General features: G+C 57.6%; 2 protein-coding genes across 9 annotated transcripts in view; one reads left to right on the top strand and one right to left on the bottom strand.

Annotated features, from left to right (window-relative positions):
* The window catches only part of DOCK6 (dedicator of cytokinesis 6), a 41,880-nt gene extending 19,161 nt beyond the window's left edge, over positions 1-22,719 (bottom strand). For 4 of the 8 annotated variants that reach the window (XM_047702003.1, XM_047702021.1, XM_047702031.1 and 1 more), the window contains exons 1-22: positions 22,584-22,719; positions 15,494-15,581; positions 14,765-14,940; positions 14,416-14,484; positions 14,073-14,202; positions 13,013-13,225; positions 11,207-11,292; positions 9,811-9,877; positions 9,527-9,709; positions 8,615-8,695; positions 8,344-8,497; positions 8,058-8,185; positions 7,857-7,950; positions 7,068-7,230; positions 3,957-4,074; positions 3,797-3,867; positions 3,448-3,586; positions 3,251-3,352; positions 2,471-2,557; positions 1,807-2,038; positions 1,374-1,535; positions 547-710 (exon numbers count right to left, since the gene is read on the bottom strand). In XM_047702003.1, the coding sequence (XP_047557959.1) occupies positions 547-710; positions 1,374-1,535; positions 1,807-2,038; positions 2,471-2,557; positions 3,251-3,352; positions 3,448-3,586; positions 3,797-3,867; positions 3,957-4,074; positions 7,068-7,230; positions 7,857-7,950; positions 8,058-8,185; positions 8,344-8,497; positions 8,615-8,695; positions 9,527-9,709; positions 9,811-9,877; positions 11,207-11,292; positions 13,013-13,225; positions 14,073-14,202; positions 14,416-14,484; positions 14,765-14,940; positions 15,494-15,581; positions 22,584-22,627 (2,751 nt within the window). In that variant the 5' untranslated portion in view covers positions 22,628-22,719. The remainder of the gene's footprint in view (positions 1-546; positions 711-1,373; positions 1,536-1,806; positions 2,039-2,470; positions 2,558-3,250; positions 3,353-3,447; positions 3,587-3,796; positions 3,868-3,956; positions 4,075-7,067; positions 7,231-7,856; positions 7,951-8,057; positions 8,186-8,343; positions 8,498-8,614; positions 8,696-9,526; positions 9,710-9,810; positions 9,878-11,206; positions 11,293-13,012; positions 13,226-14,072; positions 14,203-14,415; positions 14,485-14,764; positions 14,941-15,493; positions 15,582-22,583) is intronic. The other 4 variants (XM_047702012.1, XM_047702040.1, XM_047702048.1 and 1 more) reach the window with 1 other exon arrangement.
* Positions 5,297-7,553, top strand: ANGPTL8 (angiopoietin like 8). The gene is made up of 4 exons (XM_047702104.1): positions 5,297-5,608; positions 5,790-5,951; positions 6,481-6,590; positions 6,695-7,553. Exons 1-4 carry the CDS (start codon positions 5,312-5,314, stop codon positions 6,720-6,722), a joined length of 597 nt encoding a protein of 198 aa, XP_047558060.1. The 5' UTR covers positions 5,297-5,311; the 3' UTR covers positions 6,723-7,553.
* Positions 22,720-23,282: the final 563 nt, after the last annotated feature.

The following is a 23,282-nucleotide window of genomic DNA, read 5'->3' as shown; positions in this document are numbered from 1 at the left end:
CTGGAGACACACAGGGAAGTGGTAGAATCCATGGGCAGAAGGCAGGGAGAACGGCGCAGATCACCGAGTGGGAGCACTGTCTGGGGGCTGTACACGCCCCCTGGGTGCCCACACGCAACCCTGGCAAGCGCCTGTGCACGTCTGTGTGTGGGGTCCACGCGCATGTGCTCCCTATGGGCGGTCGGGCGTGGGGTGCACGTGTGCAAGTGCCCAGTGCACACACATGCGTGTGGTCTGTGAGTACACACATCCGTGGGTATACGCACGTATACACACCTGTTCCGCTGTGTCCACACAGCTTTTGTCAACCGGGCCAACCTCCGGCCACCCATCCTTGGGTCAGCCTTGGAGTGCGGAGCCCAGGGCAAAGTCTGAGTTGCCGCTCCCGAGCTGTGACAGCTGCAGACCAGCCCTCCTGCCCAGAGTCAAGTCCGTGCTGCTGTCCGGCACTTCCTATACTTCCGTCCACCGTAAGAGCCTTCACCCGCCCCACCTGCCAGCCGGAGCCACTGAGGCTAGAGACCCTAGGGCCTACCCTCACCCTACCTTGCTGGCCAGGATGCGGGAGACCTCGTCATCCACAGAGCCCGGGGCCACGGCCAGGTCAGGGTTGCTGCTGCTGATGCTCTTAGAGCGGGCCAGGTAGAGGCTGGCGGGGCGGCCAGGGCCACGGGCCAGCGTGGCAGGCTGCACGGCCACTGGAGGGGCCCCTGAGGATGGAGGCAAGATGGTTAGCCCCTGCCTGTTCCCGGCTGGCTGTCCTGGGTGAAATCACTCTCTGCCTCTGAGCCTCTAGGCTTCTAGCCTATAAAATGGGCACACTAGTGGCTACTGCCTCACAGTGACTCAGGGAGACGGTGCCTGGCACGCACTAAGTGCCCAGAGGGCTTAGAGGTTAGTATTAATGACTTAGCAAATAGAAAAGAATCCAACTGTATTGAGCATTCACTGAACCAAACCTGTTATACGAATTACTATCTCATTTACTCTTACCAGCACCCGCATGAAGGGATAACCACTAATACCCTTGTTTTACAAATGGAAAACAGACCCCAGAGAGGTGAAGTCACTTGCCCAGGGTCACAGAGTTTGTAGGAGACAGGGTTGGGATTCAAACTTTGGCAGCCCAACTGTGTCTCTGATTCAACCTATAGCAGATGCTTGTTGACCGGCTGAATGACCCACCAGTCAAGCAACAAAGACCACCAACCTAGGGGTGAGGGAAGGAGTGAACATCAAGTCTCTCTTACAAGTTGCCCAAATCAGCCAAGGTCTATATGGCCTCTGGGCTTTTGCACATGCTATTCCCACTGACTGGGATGCTCTCCTCCCAGACACATCCTATCGTCCAGGGCCCTCCCACCAACACTTACCACTTGGGAGGCTGGGCTCGGTGCCAGGCAGTCGGAAGGCATAGTGGACATAGGCAGCCAGCAGCGGGCAGTGACCGCGGGCATCCTGGGCAGCCTCTAGACTCCGGTGGACAAGGCTGACCACATGGGCCATTGCTTCAAAGGCCCCACGACCTAAGTTCACTGCCGGGCAGAACAGAGGTCAAATGCTAAAGCCCACGGCCTTCTACCTCTCCAAGGAACCCCTTATCTCCCACCTTTCCAAGGGGTTGTGGGGCCAATGAAAAGGTCACAGCACACCTGCTCTGGGCCCAGGGGGTTGGGAGCCATTTTTCAGAAAGGAAAACTGAGGCCAGAAAGATGAGTGGGTTAGAGGAGGTCACCCAGGACCAGGGGACCAGGGGCCCCCCTTCCAGATAGGGAAACTGAGGTCTGAGGCTGTGTGCCTGCTCACCGATCTGGCCACCAATGATTGGAGGCCGCACGACTAGACGGACAAGCTTGTCCAGCACGTGGTGGGAGAAGGCAACAAGGGGCTCAGGGCTGGCGAGGCGCAGGGCTGCTAGGCTGGCCCGCAGCTCCTGCTCCACGGTGTTCTCACTCAGCACAGTGTCCTTGAGGCGGAATGGGAAGGCCCCCTCCTCCAGGACGTGCACCAGAGTGAAGAATTTGTCCAGGTGAGGGTCCTGAGGGTGGGGGGGACCTGGGGTGAGCGGGGGTGTGTTGGTGGGGAGCCAGGGTTCCATGGCTGGGAAGACCCTGGAGGGTTGGGGGGTGGTGCTCAGTGGGCAGAAAACCAAGGCCGGGGATCAAAGAACGGACTACCAAGGAGGAAAGGATGAGCCAGGAGCTGGAGAGAGGAGAGAGGGATAGGGGGAGTGACCACAGAAGCAGCAAGGGGAACGCGCGGGGAGGAAAGACCACGCAGAAGGCCAAAGCCCCAGCCAGGATGGCCACTCGCACGGCCGCCCCCGCCTGAGTCAGCAGCTTCCCTGGGTGGCAGGGCCTCGCTGATCAAAGTCACGTCCATGGCCCGAGGCCAGGCCTCCTGGTCAGCGGGAACTGTTGCTCAACCCCAGGGCCAGACTCCTGGGTTCCCCCCACCCCCTGCCCCCTACCTGTGGGTGCACAGAGGACACGGCAGTGAGCTCCACGCTGAACACGCCCTTGTGGCCGTCCACCCAGCGCATGCCTGGCAGCGCCACCTGCAGGAGGGACACGCCAGGGGGCACTGGCCCACCTGCCCTGCACTGATCACACCACCGGCGCCCCCCATTGCAACTAGGGTGCAACATAGTCGTGGGGTGGGGGGGTTGCACAGCCGGGCGCCAACCCCAGGGGGATGCAGACAGGAGGGAGTACTATGGGGCTCCCCTGGGCAGGCTGGAAGCCTGGGGTACAAACGGAGAAGCAGACAATGGAAGCCTGGGGTGTACATGACTAAAGGAAATGAATGGGGCAAGAGCATGGTGGGAGAACTTGAGGGGCCCAGGGCATTCACGGCAGCTCAAGGGTAAGTGGGAGGGTGACAGTATTAATGGGGGTGACGGGCCCTGGAAGAATTACTGGGGGGATCGTGGTCAGGGAGGCAGGCAGGGCTGCAAACGGAGGACTGGAGCAGAAAGGCAGCGGGGAATGGTGAGCGCAGGGGCTGGGGGGGGGGTAATGAGGCCAGGCTAGTGGGGTACAGGGAGGGACACGTCGGGATAGTAGGACACATAAAGGCAGTAATGGGGGGGACGGAGCAGCCAGGGACCCTAACAGAGGGCAACAAGGCTCCCAAGGGTATTGATGGGAAAGGAGGGCACGGCACAGATGGCTCCTGAGGCAGGAGCCCGGGGAGTGCTGTCGGGCGGGACCAGGCACTGGGAGGGGAGGCAGGGGGCCAGGGCACATACGTCTGGTGTGAGCACGGAGTAGCTGGGTGGGGGCTGGTCCACGGACACAGGGAGGCAGAAGGGGCCGGTCCTCAGGCGGCCGTGCTGCAGCAGTGGGATCCACTGGGGAGAGCCGGGGGGTTAGGTCTGGGGCCAGACGGGGGTGGGGGGCTGTCAGCAGGACTCGGGGTGGGGGTGAGGGCTGGCGGGAGTCTCACAGTGAAGCCCACGGGAGTCTCCAGGGCTGTGCCCGGCCTGGGCTGGCAGCTGACATGGTAGAAGGTGAACAGCAGGTGGTGGTTCTCGGTCACACAGGCTGGAAGACGAAGCTTGAACTCCTCGTAGAACTCTGGGGACCTAGGAGGGGACTCTGCTGGGGGCGTGGTGCCCCGCAGCCCTCCCCGCCCCCTCTTGCAAGTCAGACCCCAGCGCTGCCTGGCCCCATGGTCTGCACTCTGCCTCGGAGTCCCTGCCGGCTCTCCCTGGGGGCAGCCTCCTCCCCTCTTGCTGCCCTACCGTGTCCCCACCGTGTCCCCACCACTGGCCCCGTCCCGCCACCCTGCATACTTGTTGTGGTAGACCACCGGGGTGAAGGCCTCGCGGGCGAACTCACTACAGCTGGACTTGCCAAAGATGACCTGGGGGATGGTGTGCATGAGGGGGCCCCCCTGGGACACACCCGCCGAGGACCACCCCTCCCCCCCCCTCCCCCCGCTCAGTCACTGACCGGCAGGGCCTGGCTGGGGTCCTCGCCCGCCATGTACTGCACGCGCACAGTGAGGTTGCGCACGGAGCCCTGACGGCTGCTGAAGTTCAGGCAATGCGGGTACACGTACAGGAGGTTCCTGTGGGGGCGGGGGCATCAGAGGAACCGGTGGGACTGGGAGACCGGGGGTTGGGGGGGGCGGTGATGGCCACACAGCTGGGGCACTGAGGACGGTGGATGCAGCTATTACAGGCACCAGGTGTGACTGGGAGAGATGGGGGACAGGTGGGCACCCTCGGAGCACAGATGGGGGAACAGTATAGCAGAGGGTGGGGACACAGAGGGGCTTTGGGGTCACTAATGAGGCATGGGGAGGTGCTGAGCAGGGACAGATGGGTGCTCAGGGTCGGGGTTCCAAGAAGGTGGCCCAGGTGGCCAGTAGTCAAGCCCGAGCCCCACTGGGCCTGACTACCCTTCCCCCAGGAGACGCCACTAGAGTTATGAGGCCTGTGTCTCAGGTGGAGAAACTGAGGCCAGCATCAGAAGTGGGGCTGGGCTGAAGTCAGAGTTCTGCCTGTCTCTCCCAGCAAGCCCAATACTCCTTCGGGGCCTCAGCTTTCCATCTATATAATGGGGCCATCGAGCCTCCTGGCTCAGCCTTTACAGCAATGCCAGTCACGAGAAACAAGGGGAGTGACAAGGATTGGCCCGAACGTTAACACGGAACCTACTGCAGGCCTAGCTCTGTTCTAAGCGCTCAGCACGAAACAACTCATCTACCTCTCCAAGCAGCTGAAGAGAGGGGGTGAACGTTCCTCCCATTTTATGGGGGGGGGGGATGGGTAGAGGCACTTTCCCACATTAATCCAAGGAGCAGAAATGACAGCTAGCACTGCTCCGCGCCACACATGGGTCCTGGCCCCACTCCCCAGCTTTTAACCAGGCCAGCACAGACCCCAGCATCGCAGGCTTGTGGGAAGGAAACCAGCTACCGCCAGAGCGCTGAAAGCCAGCCAGGCAAACCACCAGCAGTAAGGCACTCACGACCCTCGCTGCTGTGGTCACTGTTACTGTGGTTGTCCCTTCCACGGGTGGGGAAACTGAGGCTCTGAGCTTCAGGTTCCCCCCAGCAGGGCCTGGGCCTGTCCTCAACCTGTGCCCCCCACCAGTCCACAGCTGGCCCAAACCCTAGCCGGCGTGATCTCAGCGTGGCCTCACCGGACACTTGCCTGATGCAACTGTCGCTTCACCGCCAGGCCCTTGCACAACCCGGGGCGCCCAGCTGGCCGGTTAACGATTGACCGGGGGTTAACAGGGCGCTGGGGCATAAAAGGTGGCAGCAGTGGCGCCGTGGCCGTACCCTCAGAGCCTCAGCCATGCCCACGCTCACCCTGTGCCTACTATGCGTCCTGGCCACGGCCGCCCGGCCTGCCTCTGCCGCTCCCGTTAGGGGCCTGGAGCCGGCCCAACACGAGGAGCTGACCCTCCTCTTCCACGGTGCCCTGCAGCTGGGTCAGGCCCTCAACGGTGTGTACAGGGCCACGGAGGCACGGCTGACAAAGGCTGGGCACAGCCTGGGCCTCTATGGGCGTGCGCTGGGCCTTCTGGGGCAGGAGGTCAGCCGGGGCCAGGATGCAGCCCAGGAGCTACGCACAAGCCTGCTGGAGATGCAGGTGGGCACTGCAGCTTGGGCACTGTGGGATGGATAGGAGTTTTCAATAGAGTTGTCTAGGGTAACCAACTGTCTGGGTTTGCCCAGGAATTTGAGGGCAGGTGTCCCTGGAATATAGGACTTTATATAGGCCAACAAAGACAAGCTGGTCATCCTATTAACATCCGCTATTTCTCGAACAGATGGAGGAGGATGCCCTAAAGCAGCAAGCAGAGGCCACGGCCCGGGCACTAGGGGAGGTGGCCCAGGGACAGCAGGTGCTACGGGAGAGCATGCAGCGGCTGGAAGTCCGGCTGAGAGGTGCTTGGCTGGGCCATGCCCAGCAGGAATTTGAGGCTTTAAAGGTAAGAAGTTCCCAACCCTGGTGGAGTGGAGACCGATTTCCCACAAAGAACTCACTTCTCAGCCTTGAGTCCCAGGGCATCTCCAGATCAGCCTCGCAGGGCCATGGTCTCTGACCTAGGTGACCCTGGACAAAACCCTTATCCTTTCCTGTGCCTCAGTTTCCCCATTTGCAAATAAGGACAACAATCTCAGAGTAGAGACAGGGACTCAACACAGATAAAATACTCTGTATGGGGCAGGGGATATGGAAGTTAATAAGCGTATACATACTATCAGAGTAACTGGTAGTATTTCTTGAGTGCCCAGGAACTACCCCAGCCATGCCTCTTAATAATCCGTATCATGCTTACAGCCCTCCCATGGCATAAGTCCTGTCATCCCCATTTAACAGATGGGGAAGTTGAGGCCACGGAGCAGCAGTGACGTATTAGGGCACACAGATGCAGCCGGGGGGTGGCCAGCCCTGAGCAGGGCCAGGGGACAGGAGGTGAGTCAGCCCCAGCTGAGGTTTCTGTCCTGACCCCACAGGCCCACGCAGACAAGCAGAGCCACATCATATGGGTGCTCACAGGCCATGTGCAGCAACAGAGGCGGGAGATGGTGGCCCAGCAGCATCGACTACAACAGATCCAGGAGAGGTGAGGCTGGAGGGGGTCAGATGGGCGGGGCCGCTGGGGAGGAGGTGTGCAGGGCACCCAGATGGGGGTCCCTTTGCCTTGGCTGAGCCTTGTCTCCCTTCCAGACTCCATACAGCGGCACTCCCGGCTTGAGTCTGCCTGGGGGGCGGAACTGAGGACCAGTCTACACTGAGGGATGCTGCCATGGCCGTGGCTCCCACACAAGGAGGAGCTGCCTGCCCCTTGGGGTCGCCAGGGCGCTGGGCCCTGCTTCTGGCCTGGAGAAGAGACAGAAGCAGGCGGGGACACAGGCAGAGGACATGGCGCTGTTGAGGAGATGGGGCAGGACATGGGACCCTTCCCATGTATACACCCCTCCATTAAAGCGGAGTAGATACTTTGGCTGTCTGTGAGTGTCTGGGAGAAAAAGTACCTTGCTCTGTAAGATGCCATGACTATCCCCCATTCAAATGCCCAGCTGGGCCTCAGGGGCTGTACCTGTAGCTCGTGTGGGGGGCATAGACCTCACGGGCAGGGAACTCCAGGATCTCCTTGGTGGGCCGGCCTCTGGGGTCTGGGTAGGGCTTGACATGAAGCAGCTCCGGGGAGAGGCAGAAGTGTGGATTCTCAGGGGCCGGGGAAATGTCGATCTTGAGCTGGGCTGGGGAGAGAGGGGAGTGTTTGCAAGGGCCTGGGAGCTTCCAACCCCTTTCCCACCCTCTGGGCTTTAGGGTGGGGGGCTCTGACGTCTCCATGATGCCCTCTAGTGGCTGTCCTTCAGGAGCTAAACCCAGAAGTCACCTCTGCTTGCTGTATCTTGCCTCCACATTCGATCAGCTCCACCCTGGGGACCCCCGTCCCCACTGACACCGTGTCCCCCATCTCACCCACTGTCTTATGTTTCTTGTCTGTGACGCCCATTAAAGATCCAATCCCTGGGGCGCCTGGGTGGCTCAGTCGTTAGGGGTCTGCCTTCAGCTCAGGTCATGATCCCGAGACCGAGACCGAGACCGAGACCGAGTAGTGCATGGGGCTCCCTGCTCTGTGGGAAGCCTGCTTCTCCCTCTCCCACTCCCCCTGCTTGTGTTCCCTCTCTCGCTGTGTCTATCTGTCAAATAAATAAATAAAATCTTAAAAAAGAAAAAAGATCCAGCCCCTAATGTCAGGGGATTTATGCATCACGGTCACCAGCGGGTCCCCGGGGCCTGGCCCAGCAGGTCCTCAGGGTGGGTTTGCTGAGCCACTGCATGGAAGGGCAAGCTTTCATTTACGGGGCGCGCCACACACCAGTCACGGGCCGCAGGCGCCGCAGGAGAGAAGACGGGCGCCGCATGTCAGCCAGGAACTTGAACAGGTCCTCATCACTGAGCCGCTCGGCCTCCTGCACAGGACATACCCACGTAAACTGGGTCCCTGGGTCCCGTGTACCCACAGTGGGGTAACGATCTGTCCCTGGGAAACCCTCCCCCAGCCCCACGGCCATGACACCTGCTTAAAGAAGTTGGTGACAGTCAGCGTGGCTGGGCGGAATCCGGAGAAGCTGCAGGTGTCATCCCCACTACTTGTCCGATCTTGGGGTCCACGCCGGCGGCGGTCAGTCCAGGCAGGTCTGCGCTCTAGGGGAGGCAGTGATGGTGATGGAGGGGGCGGAAATGAAAGGGAGGTGGGGAGGGCCAGAGGGCCAGAGAGAGTCAACCTTGTACCAAGTCTGGCCAGCAGAGGGCGCTCCCTCCCCAGTAGCCCCTCCCCTGACTGGTCAGCCCCGCCTCCTCACCGCCCTCGGAGTCGGAGTCGCGGTCCGGCGGCCCCGCACTGCTCACGATGTTGGCCAGGTGTACCGCGGTCCAGGCGAAGGGCATGCGGTAGCGGCCCAGGCGGGTGCAGAACTGCTCGGCCGCCAGGCGCAGCTTCTCCAGCTTCTCTTTGTTCTGTGGGGGAGAACCCACCCCCAGCACACCCCACAAGCTCAGTGCCCCAGACCTATGGATCCCAGGATATGCCCTGCCCAGTGACCCCTTCACCTCGCTCAGCCTCCATTTGCTTACCTTGGCCGTGTCCACCTCCTTCATCACCATGTAGGGCTCGCAGCACTCGCTGATGTCCCCCTGCTGCAATACTTTCTCCAGCTGAGGGGCAGGCAGGATCAGTGAGGCGCTGCTGGGACCCCAATCCCACCCCATTTCCAACTGTCTGGCCCCCTTGTTGGTCCTCAGACACTCCATCCAGCTAGGGCTCTCGCTCCAACATTCTGGCTCCCACTGTCCTCGGGATTGAGCGCTAGCCATTGGATTGCCCAGCCAGCTGCCCCCTCCCCCATCCTTTGAGCCCACTCCAAACCCAAGTCTCCATATTTTCTCTACATTTATATTTTTGTTAGTATACAAAGAGGCCACTCCAAGCATGGCCGGAGGCCAATCCTGCCACTCGTGGGCTGTGGGAGCCTAAATAGGTCCCTAACCCATTCTGTACCTCAGTTTTCCCCATCTGTAAAATGGAGGCCATGGCAACCCCCACCTCCTGAGGCTGCTGTGAGGTTAAAGGTGGGAATCTCTGTGTAGTCTGACTGACCGTGAGCAGTGCCTGCCTGCAGGTCAATGTCACTAATGTAACCGAACTAAATGTCTGGGGTAAGGAAATTTGAGCTCAGTCCTAGAACTAGAAAATCTCACACAAATGTGCCAACTAGGTCTTTCTTCCCCTAATAAACTGAAAAACTCTCAACTTAAAGAACATTCTAAATGTCCATTTGCACATGCCAGGCCGCCCACTCATGGGCCTCAGCTTAGCTATCGCTTCTCCACGGAAGCCCTCCGTGATTTCTCATCACCTAGGCTGGGTCAGGAGCCTCCTCTGGGCTTGCCCCACTGCCTGTGCTTCCGTGACCAGACTTTATCACCCTTCTCGGTGACCTGCCCATCCTCTTCCATGAAAGCAGGGACCACACTTCTGGCATTTACCATTATCACCCCCGACCCAGCCCCAGCGGGCACCTTGATGACCAGGAAGATGTCAGGTGAAGGGTAGGTCACGGAGAAGATGGCAGAGCGGGCCAGGGTGGAGATGGCAGGGTGGGTGCCATGGGCCCGCAGCAGCCCCTTCATGGAGTCAGAGTTCAGGTCAAAGTAGAAGTTTTCTGAGATCTGGGGACACGAAAGGCAGCTGGGCCACCACCTCCAGGAAGCCCACTGCCCTGCAACAAGGAGGAAGGTTGGGGTAGGAAAGGGAAGAAAGGAGCTCCTACCTTCTTTTTCTCCCGCACATCGTACAGGGCCAAGATGCCAAAGATGGGCTCAATTTCGATCTCAAACCTACAGTGAATGGGGACTTCCTGGCAGAGGCCGTCCCTAACACTCCCACCACCCACACACCCCACTCCCTCTTGAGACCCAGCCCAGACATGGTGCATTGTGATGGTGGTGGGGACTAATTTCCATTGGGCCACACAAAATTCCTACAGAAGGGTTTGCAGGAAAGGCCTGACCCATTTTGCAAAAGGGGAAACTGAGGCATGGAGAGCCTCCCCCCACCCTCAGCCATATAACTCCCACAGAGCCCTTCCCCTGAAACTATGCCCCTTGTTTAGCTGATATAGGAGAAGCTTTTGGCACAACAATGCCCCCAATCTTGAAGTTCTCAACTCCTGGGCTTTCCTGCTCCCCTTTCTGGGGTGTCCTCTGCCTCCCTGGGCTGAGTCCCATCTTCACTCACCTGACAGTCCCTGTAACCACCTCCCCATCTCACTCTGCCCTGCTATCCCCCACTCATCCTGCAAGTCCTAAGGAAAGCATCTTAAAACTTACAATTTGAGGCTCCCCAGTGTGCCCAGAACAAAATTCTACATGGTCCAGCCCTGCCTACCCCTTGGCCTCATTTTTCCCTCTTCAGACACATCTCAGGCTTTGGCAACATCATGTCCCCCCCACCTAGAGAGCCCTGTGTGGTCATCCCACGGTTACATGTCCTGTATACAGTAGGTGCTCAAAGAGTGTTTGTTGAATGACTGGATACTTGCAGAGCTGGTTCCCAACCCTAGTGCTTGGGGCTGGCAGCCCACCCAGGCCTCAGGCCAGAGGAGGGCCTCCCTTTCCTGCCCCCATCCAGGCAGGAACTCAGGGTGGGGAGGGGCGGGGCTGGGCTTAGGTCCAAGGCCACATCCTGTTCAGCTCCATTCCCACGCACTTCGGGCTGCTCCCAGGGACTGATGTGGAGAGGGCCTCGGGCAGCTGGAAGCCAGGTCCAGGGTCACCAGCGCCCCCTCCAGTCTGGGTCCCAGCAGAGCGAGGGCCAGACTGGCGTCACAAGTCATACGATCTCGGGCACAATGACTGCCGCTCTGTGCCTCAGTCTCCCCCCACCTGCGCCTGTCTCACAGCGTCGTGAAGATGAGGGGTGATGCATGTGAAGGGCTGAGAACAGAGCCTGGCACACAGTTGGTGCTTAAGGCCTGGTGGCTTTGAAGAACGAGAAAAGGAAGTCGTATTTCCCACCTAAAAGTGCCTGGATGGCCTCATCGGTCTCAGGGCCGCACAAAGTCATGGCCCGGCTTGGGTGGTGAGCGCCTAGTGCACGTAAGCACCGGAACATACGTGGGGCCTCCCACGTCTGAAGGGAGGGGTGGGGGCAGCATGCACACTCACTTCAGCGACAGACACTTGACCAGGATCCTCTGTCCAAAGTGTTCACGGGGCGGCTCCGGGCGGCTGCAGCGTTCCACGGCCTCGTCCTGCCAAGAGCCAGGGAGGGCAGCTGGGACACATCCTTCGAGAAGGGCTTGGAATGCGTGGCGTGAGACCAGCTCTACCCCCAGCCTGACTTAAGTTTCTTGCAGCTCCTTGTCTCTGTGCTTTGGTGCACACTGGTCCCCCTGCCTGGAAGCCCCTCCTTCTCCCTTTGCTCTGTTTAGGTCACAGCTTAGCTGGCACTTCCTCCAGGAAGCCCTCCCTGACTTCCTGAGGCCTGAGCAGGCTCCTCATCCAGGTGCTCTCCATGCCCTATTGCAAAGGGCCACATGGCTGGGACCCAGAGGGCCACGTGAAGGCCAATATTCGGCAACTCACTGCGGCACCACTCGGCCTGGGTTGCGATTTCTTGGTAGGAGGGCCTCTCCCCGACTACACTGTGAGCTCTGAAGGCGAGGACCAAGTCTATCCTGTTCATGGCTGTACCTCCAAGTCTTGCCATGCATGTTGGTCAAATAAATACAGAGGTACACAGTAGGTACCTACTAAGAGGTCGTTAGATAAACGTAGCTATCTACAGAAAACATTTGATTAAGGCTGACTGGACATACAGAGGGATATATTCTAGGCCCCCAGTAAGTATGGATTGAATAAACATAGGGGTATACAGCAAGCACTCAATAAATGGCTGAATGAAAACAGAGGTCTCCAATAAAAGTTGGCTGGGTAGGGGTGCCTGGCTGGCTCAGTTGGTAGAGCCCATGATCCTTGATCTCAGAGTTGTGTGTTCAAGCTCCGTGTTGGGACAGACATTACTTTAAAAAAACTTGGTTGGGTAAACGTAAGTACTCAAGATATTTGAGTTGCTTCAATGCTGTTTGATTAAATAAAGGATTATACAATAGGCACATAATTAATGTTGGTTGACCAGAGTAGTATATAATAGGTGCCCCCAAAATGCTAGTGGATAAATACAGGAGTGTATATAAAATAAAATCTACTGGATAAAAGCACAGAGCAAGGGTGCCTGGGTGGCTCAGTGGGTTAAAGCCTCTGTCTTCGGCTCAGGTCATGATCCTGGTGTCCTGGGATCGAGCCCCGCATCGGGCTCTCTGCTCTGTGGGGAGCCTGCTTCCTCTTCTCTCTCTGCCTGCCTCTCTGCCTACTTGTGATCTCTGTCAAATAAATAAATAAAATCTTAAAAAAAAAAAAGCACAGAGTATACACTAGGTGTCCAATAAATGTTATATGGGTCAATATAGGCATATACAGGAGGTTCTCAATAAATATCAGTTGATTAAGTTGTTTGATTAAGGAGACTATACACAAGCATACATTAAGTATCGAAAGACTACAGGAGTATACGCTAGGTATCTAATAAACGCTACTGGGATAAATCCAAGGGCATATAGTCAACATCCAATAAAAGGAATTGAATAAAAAAACGAGGTGTACAGGGGTGCGGGGGTGGCTCAGTTGGTTGAGCCTCCCACTCTTGATTTCGGTTCAGCTCAGGATCTCAGGGCTGTGGGATGGGCTCTGCACTCAGCGGGAGTCTACTTGAGATTCTCTCTCTCTCCCTCTCCCTCCGCCCCTCCCCTCTATGTGCACATGCGCTCTAATAAATAAATAACTTTAACCACCCCCAAACAAAAACAAAAGAAAAACCCCAGGGTATACAGTAGGCACCCAGCGAATGTTGTGGGGTACCATACAGGGTCAGGTGCGTGGGTATGGGCCCCAGGTGGGCTTGTGGGCTCCCACCTCATCAGGTGCCGGGTAGAGGGCCAGCAGGGCGCGGGGCCGGTGCTGCCGCCGCGCAGCCTCATTCCGCCGGTCCACATCCTCAGGGGCCGTGCGCTCTAGCAGTGAGGGTAGCAGTGAGTCAGCTGCCAAGTTCCTCAGGTCAAAGATGCTGGAGGCACCGCTGCTTCGCGGGGTGTCCTCTGGGGAGCCCGAGGAGTGCCGGGGGTCATCCTGCCAGTGGAGAAGGTACAAACACGGAGCGTCAACTAAATGCACCTTCAATCCGGCTCCAGTGAGACTGTCCTCGTGCCCAATCCGTTGATGGGAAAGCTGAGGCCCGTGGGGCGGGCTCACCGTTACAAGGGTCACTTTAAGGCTTTGCTGAGACTCTTTCTAGAACCTTCTGCCTGGGAGGGGTGGCCCTCCTTTATTACCGTTCAGGGAGGCTACTCCTGGCACCAAGGTCAGGACATGTGTGGGCTGGGCGGGCGAGAACCTTCTGTGGGGCTTTGCTTACTATCACCAGGGGAGGGAGAGTTCTTCCCAGTGGGACTGTCGCTGGCTCTTGGTATCCCGCCTGACCTCCCCGCCCCGACTCAGCTATATGGTCAGAGGCAGACCACCATGGTCCAAACCCCGACTTAGCTCCGTGACCGTGTGTCCCTGAATCCAGCACGAGGGGCCTCAAGAACCTCATCTCCATCCAAAAATAGTAACAATGGAAGTGATAACAATAATTCTCGGTAGGATTATTGTGGGCATAAAGTAGGAGCCCAGTGAATACTGGCTCAAGACCCAGTGGACCTGTGAAGCTCCTCTAATCACCTTGCTGTGCCTCAGTTTATCTGCAAAATGGGTGTGGCCCTGCCTCCCAGGATAAAAGACAAGTATAAAGCCTTGCATACACGCTAAGCCCTTAATAAATGTGCATAATCATGATTCTGAACTTTTAGCTCATGGGGCTGACACATTTCATTTCGGTTCAAGGCCATTGGGGTCTCTTCCCGTCCCATGTGACCAAGAGCTGGGGCCAGAGCCCACACACACCCCCACACACACGTGCCCCAGGCTCCCTCACCGAGTCCTCTGGGCCGGACCTCTCATCCCCCGAAGTGTCCTGTTCAAAGACCTGGCGGGTGAGGCCCTTCTGCCGCTCTCGCTGGGTCTCGGTGGTGATGGGGCTGTATGCAGCACTCAGATGCTGGTACCTAGGAGGGAGCAGGGCTGGCTGGCGGCAGGGATCAAGGCACACCCACAGGTGAGTGTGATGCCTGCACGGCCACCCGCCCTCCCTGGGACCCACCAGGAAAGTCCAGCTGCCCTTGCAGGGAGCGCAGGCAGATAAGCAGGAGGAGTGGCCCAAAGGGCTCAGACCTGGCCTCTCAACCCTCTGCCCAGAGCTGCCCCTGAGCCAGACCCACCTCCTGTGGGCGATGAGCCAATCCTCCGTGTACATCTCCACCGCGGCCCTCACCTGGGCATCCAGCTTTCTGTACAATATAAAATCAGGGTAAACAGAGGCAGGGCAAGAGTGTTCATCTTTCTAGTGGCTTGCGGGGGCGGTGGGAGGGGGCGGCGGCATGCCCGTCTGCCTGTTTTTGGAGATGTGGAGATGGAAGCTCAGAGAGGGAGGGTGACTTGTCCAAGGTCACACAGCCAAGCCAGGAGTTGAACTGGGGGCTGCTGGGAGCTTGATGGAAGGAAGGTGTGGATGAGGAGCATGGAGGCAGACCGGAGTTATAGACGAGGAGGGCGGGGAGCTAAACCCACCCATCCTCGGGGATCCCAGGCTCCGTGGTCCGGCATTCCCGGGGCTGTAGCAGGAGCTCTAGGTCGTCAGCTGGAAACTCAGCCAGGTCCCGGAGGGGCCCGGGCTCCGCATCTGGTGGCCGGCTCAGGAGCACATCCTCGAAGTCCAGGGGCTCAATGACTTCAGTCAGTGGGACCTGGGTTGGAGCAAGGTGACTGTGGGCCGTGCCCTGGGGGCTGAGGAGGGGCGAGGGGGTGGGAGCGTGGGCTTGGGCTCGAGTAAGAGGGAGGTGGGAGCCATGGAGAGTGTTGGAGCTCTGAGGAGCCAGGGAGGACAGTGACCTCAGACTCTCTACCCCTCCCAGCAGGGCCTGCCCCGCCCCTCTTTCCAGGCAGGAAATCACACCCTGTGCCTGGAGGGGCAGGGTTAGGCTGGAAGGAAAGGCAAGCGCAGCAGAGAAAGACAATTGCTCAGACCCCACACCCTCTCCGCTGCAGCTGGGAGAACCTCCCATCCCCCCCCACCCCCATCTGGGTGGTCCCAGCAGCAGGAGGTGGGGTGACATCAGGTTGACCACCCACGGGGCTGCCACTGAGCCCCCCCAACTGCTAGGCACTGCAGGGAGGGGACAACCCTCCCTACCCACAGGGAGAGAGGAGTGGGGACACTCCCACCCAGGCCAGGGCAGAGGGGAACCCCACATCTGCTAGAGAGTAGGGTCCTGGAGGGGGCACCCCCCAAACACGTACCCCCAGGGAGCTGCTACTGCGCCGGCTGGAGTGGGGAGAGCCGCTGCGCTCCCGCGACACCTGTTTCCGCACCTCCGCAGCCACCGTCCTGGGGGGACAGGGGAAGGGGTCACTGAGGACATGACAACTTGGGCAGTGGGGCCCTGGGAACTTCACTTCAGGCCCATAAATTCATCCTCAGAGAGGAAAATCCAGGCCATGGAAGGGAAAAACCCAAGCCACGGACTGGGAGAACCCTGGGTTCAGAATCTGCAGATCTCAGGCTTGGGGTCCCAGGGCTGCGGCTGATACAGAGACCCCAGGACCCACCCCCCAAGCTGGGCCTGGGGCCCTTCCAACCCCCACCAAGCACAGATGGAAGGATTTGGTCCCTGCAGGGCATGAGGGTCACAAATCCTTCTTATCCCAGATGCCCAGCCTAGGTTCGAGTCCGACTGGCTTTCCCCCTGGTCCCTGCCTTGGTTTCCTCATCTGGGGACCTCTGCCCACCCTACCTTCCATCCAGAATGTGTGTCCTGTCCCTTCCTTGCTATGGGGTTTTGGGCAAGTTACTCCTGCCTCTGAGCCTCAGTTTACCCACTGTACTTAAAGTGACCTCACGAGGCTTGCGGTGGGGAGCCGAGCAGGGGGCTTGGCATTAGGGGGGCACTCCGTACCTCATTCTCAGGGAGCCGGAGACCAGGCTGAGCACGTGTTAAGAGGCCAGCATGACTCACAGAGCACACCCAGTAGCCAAAATCTGGGCTGTGGCTTTCCTAGGCCACCTGCATCTGTGCTGGCCTTCCAAGTCAGGGAGGAGGAGGTTGAAGGGGTAAGACCTACAGTGGAGGGGGCCAGCAGAGGAAACTGGGACTTGGTACCCCCAGGCCCTCAATCCCTTCCGCTGAGCTTGGAAGGAGGGGAAAGAGAGAGAGAGCCACACTGTTATTTGGAGAAGAGGATCCCAGGCAAAGGGTACAGCAAGTGCAAAGACCCTGTGGCCAGGCTCTGTGCTCGGAGCATGGAGATTCCCGCTTCCCCGGGTCTCTATGACAGCAGGAATAGGACTATGTGGTCCCCACGGAGGCCCAAGCACCAGCACCCCCCGCCCCCAGGAGGTACCCAATACATTTTTCTTAGGAAACAAATCCCTCCCAATTTCCCTCCTGGTCCAACTTGCCTAAATCCATCATGAGTTAGAAGTCCCAGACCTTTAATCTGTGTGGCTCTGGGCAGGTAGGCTACCCCTTCTGGGCTTCAGTCCCTCTTAAAATTGAGAAGGCAACTGTCTGGGTGTTTGGGTATTATTCCCTTCCATTTTCCACTTTTCTGTGTGCTTGGAAGTTTCATAATGAAAAGTTGTAAACCCCCCCCCCCCCAAAAGTGCTATGCTGACTGCAAACCACGGACCATGGATGAAATTAATGTGTTGGTGCGCTCAGGGGAAGACAGGTCAGGGTCAGGGAGACTGGGGCTAAGGCGGGTCATCTGGAAGCCTCTGAAGTCAAACAAAACTTGACCATGACCCTGATCCAACGTGGGGGCCTCCAGCTGAGACCTCAGCCTCATTCTTCTGCCTCTGTATTCTATTTACTTCCTCTCTCGACTGTCCCAGTCTTGCTTCTATTGTTTTGGGGGTCTGGGGCGAGCGGATGGAGGATCTTCCAGGAAATTCAAAGGGCGTCCCAAATAAGCTATTTGTCCTCAAATTCCCAAAGTTGGGGCTGCCTCCTCTGGAAGACTGGGCACACAGGGTCTTGGGGGATGATTTATGAAAATGCCGGGACAGGGCGCCCGTCGGTGCCCTGGTCCCAGCTGTTCTGCAGTTGCGGCCCTAGAGCAGGGAGAGGGGAGGAGGGAGGGCAGGGCCTCCCACTTCATTTTGTCTTTGGCCTTGGAGAGATGGCCCCTGAGTGGGAAAAGGCTAGGTCCTCGCCACTGTGGCCACAGGAGCCACTTTCCTGTGTCACCAGGCTCTGCAGTTGGACCTGGGCAAGCAGGGATGAGTGCCATCCCCTCTCTGGACCTCTGGGCTCAATGCGGTACTCACATCTTATCGAACTGTTCTGAGTTTAAGGCTTGGCACACAGTAAGTGCTCGATTAAGGCTTGCTGTCACTAAGTTGTCTTAAAAGGATCCTGGGAAACTGGAAATTCTGGCCTTGCTTTTTCTGCTGGGCCAGAAGGGGCCCAGGAGGGGAGCGAGGCTCAAAGAGGGGCAGGAGGCATCTGGGCTCACAGAGCTGAACGTGGTTAGGTGCCCAGAATCAAACCCCTGTGGGCCAGAAGTGAGTCTGTGCCCCCCCAGCACACGGTACTCCACATTGCCCATGATGGGAAACAGGGCCAAGAACAGGGGTCCTAGAACCTATCTCTCCCGTGTCCACACTTACCATCCCCCACATTAGTCCCATGCAGCCTCCAGGTTTCAGGAGCACCCAAACACAGACAATCCTTGGATCCCTTCTGGGTGGCAGCTGCCTCCTTTGCATGCCCATGTGGGGTCATGCAGGCATGTACCCTGAACATAACCTGCCCTCCTGCCATCTTCCCCGGCTCCCTAAGGGCAGCCTAAGGGCAGCCCCGCCCTCTGGGCTGCTCAGGACCCATGCCTGGGAGCCATCCCCACTTCCTCTCTCTTTCTCATGCCCACATCAGATCTGCTTCAGACACCCCCAGGGAGCATATTTTTTAGAAGGAGGCAAAATGTGGGTCTAAATATACTGGTTTTCCTCAGGAAGTGATCTCGGGATTGCAATGAGAGAAACTGCTGAGATCAGGTGGTGGGTTAGAGCTACTAGGGAAACAAATCCCCCTAAGCTGAAAGTCAGCAATCCTGCGGGACACTACACAGACACTCGGAGGGGAAAGATGAAGCAGTGGCATCACTGGGAATTCATGTGAGACTGCAGACCTCACCCCAAGGCTGGGCAGATTAACAGAGGTCTACTCCCTCCAGGGGAGGAGGACAATAAAACCAGAAATGAGAATGACATAAGGCTCTGACGCTATGTGTTCCCACTTGGATAAAAAAGTGAGGGAAGATGAGTCCATATAAAACCATGGAGATTTCTCTTTATATCCCACCCAAGCCCTCCTGGACTGGCTGCACATTTTAAAGACAAATGATCTGCCTGTCAGCAAGAGGAACTCTCATCTGCTGCTGGGGAAAGCCCTTTGGACAATCGTCTGGAATGATGGAGCAAAGTTGAAGATAAACCAGTCCAGCAATTCCACTCAGAGGCGTAGACACTCGGGATAAAACACGTGGCTGGGAATGTTCCTGGCAGCCTGGTCATGACAACCCCAAAGGAAAAGACGCACATGTTCCTTGACCAAAGACGGAGACAATGTGAGTGGGAGGAATAGTATGCAGCAATGAAAAAGGATGCACCCGGCTGCAGGCAATGGCTTGGGTGAGAGACTTGGGCCACACAAGCCTCGACACCCAACGTGATTCCATTGATGAGACGTTCTAAACAGGCAAGAGTAGCCCATGGCACAGAGGGACCCAGCTCATCAGGAGACATCATAACTCAAGTGAGGAAGAGAGGGTAGCCACCATCAGTGTGCAGTTGGCTAAGGGACAGAACTAGGTGCAGATCAGGAGAGGCAGCTAGGTTGGGTGGCCCAGGAGATCGAGACTGCCTTTGTCTTGACCCGAGGGACTTTTCCCCTGACTGTTGTTTTATTGTTGTTTTGTTTTTTAATTTTTTTAAAAGATTTTATTTATTTATTTGACAGACAGAGATCACAAGTAGGCAGAGAGGCAGGCAGAGTGAGGCGGGGGGAAGCAGGCGCCCCTTGTTTTTTAATTTTTAAAAAAGAGTCTCCTTATTTATTTGAGGGAGAGAATGAGAGAGAGAGAGAGAACATGAGCAGGGGGAGGGGCAGAGAGAGAAGCAGAGTCCCTGCTGAGTGGGGAGACCGATGCAGGGCTTGATCCCAGGAGCCTGGGATCATGACCTGAGCCAAAGGCAGACACTTAACCAGCTAAGCCCCCCTGATGCCCCTGCTTTTTTAACTCTTTTAAAAATAAACTATACCCCCAGTGTGGGGCTCGAACCCATGACCCCGAGATCAAGAATCCCATGCTCCACTAACCGAGCCAGCCAGGCATCCCCCACCCCCCACCCCGGCATTGGTTCTATAACTATTCTTTAAACTTTGGACTTTTCTAGATGCATGTCAAATGTCACCATTATTTTATTTATTTATTTATTTATTTATTTATTTATTTATTTATTTATTAAAGATTTTATTTATTTATTTGACAGAGATCACAAGTAGGCAGAGAAGCAGGCAGAGAGAGATAGGAGGAAGCAGACTCTCCGCCGAGCAGAGAGCCCGATGCGGGGCTCGATCCCAGGACCCTGGGATCATGACCTGAGCCGAAGGCAGAGGCCCTAACCCACTGAGCCACCCAGGCGCCCCATCACCATTATTTTAAAGGCAGAAAATAGTGGTGGTGCCTGGGTGGCTCAGTTGGTTGAGCAACTGCCTTTGGCTCAGGTTGAGATCCTGGAGGCCCAGGTTCAGGTCCTGCAAGGGGCTCCCTGCTCAGGAGGGATCTGCTTCTCCCTCTGACCCTCTCCCTCTCATGCTAACTCACTCTCATTCTCTCTCTCTCTCTCTCAAATACATAAATAAAACCTTTTTAAAAAGTGAAGGTAGAAAATAATAATACGTGTGTGTGCTCAAGTTTGCAGATATATTTGGGGACAGGGGTGGGAGGGAGCCATTTCCTTGAAATCCCAGAGGCACCTTTGGAATTTGGTTAATACATGTCTCTTTGTCCTCCCACGCCTCCAACGAAGTCACTATTTCCTTGAGTGAAAAATGCCACTGGCCCCGCATCAGATACCGGGGGGGCGGGGGGGATGGTGAGAGAAGATGCCACAATCAGATGCCTGGAAGAACGGGGGATACGTGAGGACAGGAAGAGTGTGACACGGTTGCTGAGACTGTTCTGAAGTCTGTGGCCCCACGCTTCTGGGCTCACTTCCCCACGAGAGATGCTCGACAGCCACCTAACCACTGTTGAGTCCCACTTTCCATAGTTATACCTATGTTGACAGGCTCTGTTGACACACAAAAGGCATTTCCGCTGGGAACAAGCCAGCCATAAACATACTGTGAGCGCTGGCCATTACTGCCATTCCATATTGTATTTTATTTGTGAAAAAATGAACACGTTATATCACTATAGTAATGTTTGTCCATGTTATTTACATTTATAAGAGTTTGTAGTTTTAAGTTGTCCCCCCAATCTTTTTTTTTTTTTTTTAAGAATCTGTTCATTAGGAAACTGGGGGTCTGTTTAATATCCGGGTCAATATGGCACTGCGGAATGAATGACTGAATGATTGACTAGATGAATTCAGGCCCAGATCTGAGCATGTAGACCCCTGGGTGTCCAACAGGCTGTTACGGAGGCCCTGGCAGAGGATGGCTGGAAGACTTGAACCTTTTGCTTGTGGTTCACTGGGGTCCCAGGAACATTCTCTGCTCTTCTTACTCTGGGCTCTATAGTATCTGTTCCCCAGGGCAGGACCCTAGGACCTCTCTTTTTTACTGGAGTGGAAGCCAGGAACCAAGAACACAGAGACTGAGTGGCAAAGAAACAGGTTCAGAGAAGCCAAAGGTCCAAGATAGAGAGGCAATTCGGGAACATAAAAATAAAAGAACATAAAAATTTCCTGACCACTATGCTCCAGACACATGGTCACATGTGTGACCTCTGTTCAGAACTCCTCATGGCTCCCACCTCACTCAGGATACCAGTTAAGGTCTTCCTCACAACCCACAAGACCCTGAGGGATCTGCTCCAACTGTCCCCTTCCTCACTCTGCTCCAGACAGTCAGATGATATATTTTTAAATACACTATGTCTGCTTCTGCCTCAGTGCCTTTGCACTTGCCCTTCTCCCATTTTGGGATTGCTTTTCCCCCACATATGGGCACAGATGCCTCCATCACCTCTTTGGAACTTTGCTCAAATGTCACCTTATCATCCAGGCCTTCCTGATCTGCCTCCCATATCTAAAATGGTCCCCATCCTACCCATTTCCTTTCCTTGCCATGTGTGTCCCCATAGCACTGGCACTTATCATTAATATATAATCTACTTGATTGTGCTACTCCTCTGTCTACCCCATTGTATCTGCCACCAAGGGTGGATCTTTCCTTGTGTCTCCATCAGGCCAGCACTGGACGGACAAGGAGCTCTTTCACTTGGGCGTGGCCACCACAGGCCCCCTGAGGAGAGGACCCGCAGGGGGGCCAACTCCGACTGGCCATGGAGGCAAAGACAGGGGAGAGGCTCTTCAGCCCTGGTCTGACCTCCCCCTTCCAGGCTGAGTCTCTTACAATCTCCAGTGGCCACGGAAATGGATCCCCCAGCGCCTGGCGCCTGTCCCCTCCCCCGTAGGCCCACCAGCTGGTTGGGTCCCCAGCCCCCACTCCCTCCATTCAATCACCCATCCATCTCCAGCGCGTCCAGCCGGTGCTGGGAGAGCCTGAAGCAGCGCGGGGGGCGGGGGGCCATACACAGCTGTCCCCTGCTCCCCAGACAGCTGGGCACGGGACCCTGGCAGTGGGGGAAGAGCACGGGAACCTTCCCGAGGGGCCTCCAAGGCCTCCAAGAGTACCATCCCTGTTCCCAAATCCCGGCCCCAGGAGCATCCCAGCCCCGCACCAGGCAAGAGGATGGGTCGCCAAAGCCCCTCCAGCTCCCTAGCCCTCGGACTCGGGGACCCAGAAAGGACCCGGAGATGGCGAGGAACGCGGAGGGCTCCCGATACCTGCTCTCCCCGCGCCACCGCCTCCAGGAAGGCCCCCGGACACGCCCCCACGCGTCCCCCAGCGGCGCCCAGGGCGGACCTCCGCTCAGCCGCCATCGCACTCGCAGCCTCGCCGCAGCCCCAGCGGGGACCCCCGCCGCCCTCCCCGCCTCCCGCCGCCCCCGGCCCCCGCCAGAGGAAGCGGGCCGGAGCCGGCGGAAGGGGCTTGAACCGTGAGGGGGACTCCGGGGCCAGGGAGGGCCGGGCCACCCCGGGGCGGGGCCCGGACACGTGCGGGTGTCCCCGGGAGGGGCCCGGCGGCCAAGCTACCTGTTGATCTTGTGCGCGAAGGCGCGGCGCTCGGCGGCCGCCATGGCGCCGCGCGGGTCCCGCCGATGCCGCCGCGCGCACCGTCCCCGCTGTGGTCGCCGCCACCGCCGCCGCCTCCCGGTTCTGGGCTGCCCGGGCTGGGCGGGGCCGGGGCCGGAGGCGGGGCCCTTCCGGGTGTGCGGGACGGCTCCGTGCTGCCCCTGCCGGCCGGAGGGGCGCGGGGACCCCGGGCCGCCTCCGCGCGCCCCTCGGGTCTGCGGTGGGGAAACTGAGGCTCTGCAGGGGGCAGGGGAAGAGAGACGCAGGGACCGAGGCCGGGGGTGTCAAACTCCGGGGGATGCTCCTTCTGCCCTCTGATTAATCACCACGACCATCCGTAATAAGTATAATGTCAAGCGTTTATGAAGCACGGCCCTGCAATTCACAGGTGCGGAAGGAACGACCGGTTTCCCATTTTGCAGATGGGTAAACTGAGGCACAGAGCTGCTCAGACGCTTACCTAGGCCTGAGGGATCACTGGGGTCTCTAAGGCCACTGTGGGATGTTCCCCAGTAAAGGCCGAGGGAAGCAGAGGGGTCCAGCTGGGCTCCGAGATGCCGGGCGATGTAACTGGGGCTTGAGCGAGCCAGTCCGGGAGGCTGGACTGGCCTGGCTGCCTCCACTGGAAGGAGGATGTGGTGATGTCTTAGTTTACTTGTG

The sequence above is a fragment of the Lutra lutra genome, chromosome 1 (genome assembly GCF_902655055.1).
Source record: "Lutra lutra chromosome 1, mLutLut1.2, whole genome shotgun sequence".
Classification (NCBI taxonomy): Eukaryota; Metazoa; Chordata; class Mammalia; order Carnivora; family Mustelidae; genus Lutra; species Lutra lutra.
Note: the sequence above shows the minus strand (reverse complement) of the source record. Positions and strands in the feature narration are given on the sequence as shown.